The 2,408-nt window shown below is 34.3% G+C and overlaps 1 protein-coding gene across 1 annotated transcript in view; it reads right to left on the bottom strand.

Moving 5' to 3' along the window:
• LOC111050476 (protein pigeon-like) overlaps positions 1-1,134 on the bottom strand; it is a 46,029-nt gene extending 44,895 nt beyond the window's left edge. Inside the window, exon 1 of the mRNA XM_039420291.1 lies at positions 1,001-1,134. Within this exon, the coding sequence (XP_039276225.1) occupies positions 1,001-1,064 (64 nt within the window). The 5' untranslated portion in view covers positions 1,065-1,134. The remainder of the gene's footprint in view (positions 1-1,000) is intronic.
• Between the last annotated feature and the right edge of the window lie 1,274 nt (positions 1,135-2,408).

The following is a 2,408-nucleotide window of genomic DNA, read 5'->3' as shown; positions in this document are numbered from 1 at the left end:
TTCATGTTCTTTGTGACGAACACATCTCCGTAACATACACAAACCAATATACCCTGCTGACCAGTTCACTTCTTGGAACTTTGCCAGCAATAAATGGAGGAAAGTGTTGCCGCGTCGCGTCCAACAGCTCTCTCAGACACAAAAGAGGAGAATGCTGCTAGGTAGTGGGAGTGATTAGTGAGGATAGAGCATCGGACCTCTCCGTATTCGAGAAAGAGCCGTGTTAAAAGTAATTTATCTCGCACTTTAATTGGGACGAAAACGGTTCTATTGGACGGCCCACCTTGGGGTCAAAACTTAGTGGAACGGCGAGGGTGGAGGGTAGCAGAGATTGTCGAAAAGTAATGCAGACATCTATAGTCCGTACAAAACTACTTTTGACTCGGAGGAATATACGGCGCAGAGAAATGGAGGGAGATCAGCCTATTACACATGAATAGTCATGGGTAGCAGCGCAGTTGCCAATTTGTCGATTGGACTCAGTGATTTCAGACAGGAAACTTCGTATGTGTAGCATGCACACTTGAGCTCTCACTGGAAATTGGAGAACGCTGGCCGATTTAGAACGGCAACATCGCGCCGTTGTATCCCTACCTCTCAGCTGCGCATATCCCTCTAAGTCAAAAGTAATTTTGTTCGGACTATAAGTGTCCCAGCTTCACACTACCTTCTCCTCTTCGCTATGTTTCACACAAATTTTGAATACATGAATTACTTTACAACACTCTTGGCTAACTTCTCCGCTCCTCTATATGTTTTGACCCTTATAAAGGGTGTAGCAGACGCATGGATCTTAACTTAACTTATTAATATCGCGTCCATGGAGCCAACCGTACATGCTATAATACATTTCATGTAAAGTTGCAATTCCTTAATGAAGACTCTAGCGGCTCGGCTCAAGTCGTCGCTATGACATTATAGATTATACAAGCAGTTAAATAGTGCTTGAAAAAAAGAAGAAATATAAATAAAAAATATGAAAAAGTGTAACAATACTTACTTTCAGATACAATTTCTTCGAGACGATCCCGTAAATTTGAATGTTTAACTTCAACTTCTTTCATTTTGATTCAGTTTCTTGAATAATCTTATTACTTCAGTAAACAAACTTCAGAGACTCATTGTTTCTTCACGGAACAGGGTGTAATCGCACGTCCAGTGCCAACTCACCTTTCATCAAATTTTTAATTGTCTAAAAAGAACAGTCTAGAAAAGAAAACAATTTTTACATAAAATCAATATTTATTTGGATACCGTGTACCCTAACTCAATTGTGAGCAGGTGAAAGATTTTTTTTCATTAGCAAAAGAAACGGTTGTTGCGCTGAGCATGACTAGAGCTTGTTCATCAAGTTCAAAATACATGAGTTGAACGAAATTTATCGACACCTTGAGATATTGAATGAAATATAAATATTCAGTATAGTTTGCCCTAATCAACAATCCTGATGCTTGACTTATAAGAAAAAAAATCCTTAACTTTTAAGAATCCTTAAATCACAGTAAGCTTGTATAATCATTTATAAAATAATTAATCTAATTCTCAACGATTAACACTAAATATGGTTCTATCTCTATTTGCAATCTTAGAGTGTGCAAGATGAAAGGTGTTAGGTCTACTTTTTACAATACAGTAGTGATCAAGTTTACCGGTAATGTCTTGAAATATCAAGATTCTTGAAACGGTAAATGATTATATTTTGAAATCTAATATAAGAATAAATTATAACTTTTATTATTGTAGTTAAAAGAGAACGAAATAATAAAATAGTACGAAATAATAAAATAATCACACTTCTAAATTACATAGAGGTTAGGATAACAAATCGACAAAAGTATGTGATATTTCCTCACAACAAATACATTATAAAAGCCGAATTAGATATAGATTCAAGCATTAACATAAAAATTGGAAGAATAAAACATGAATATTGAATTACCAATTGAAAACAAGAGAATTTACCATAAAACATAAAAACAATGGTGTTGTTTCTGTCAATAAACAATAACAATAATATTCAGAAATATCGTAATTTTGCAGTCGATGCTCGAAAGTCAATGGTTGATGTTTGATGGTTTATAATAATTCGATAGTCGATGTTTCCCATATTGATATAGTAGATCCGCTTTAAAATGGCAGTGGAGAAAGATAGAACAGCATTACTGATTCGCGATCTCTGCCTTGCCAATACCTTCTATTGAGGATTAATGATACTGCTATAAATATTTAATAATTACTGTTTATTCTCGTTTTAATCATATTCTATTCACCAAGAAAATATATATTTTTTAATGATTTGGCCAAGATGATACAGTTTTATAATTATTGAGATAAAATATTTTTTTTTAATTACTATAGTCATAAATTGTTTAAGAAACAATCTGGCAACGTTGTGGTGCTAGAAAAAT

Source organism: Nilaparvata lugens, chromosome 2 (assembly GCF_014356525.2).
Source record: "Nilaparvata lugens isolate BPH chromosome 2, ASM1435652v1, whole genome shotgun sequence".
Lineage (NCBI taxonomy): Eukaryota > Metazoa > Arthropoda > Insecta > Hemiptera > Delphacidae > Nilaparvata > Nilaparvata lugens.
This window is presented reverse-complemented; position numbering and strand designations above follow the sequence as displayed.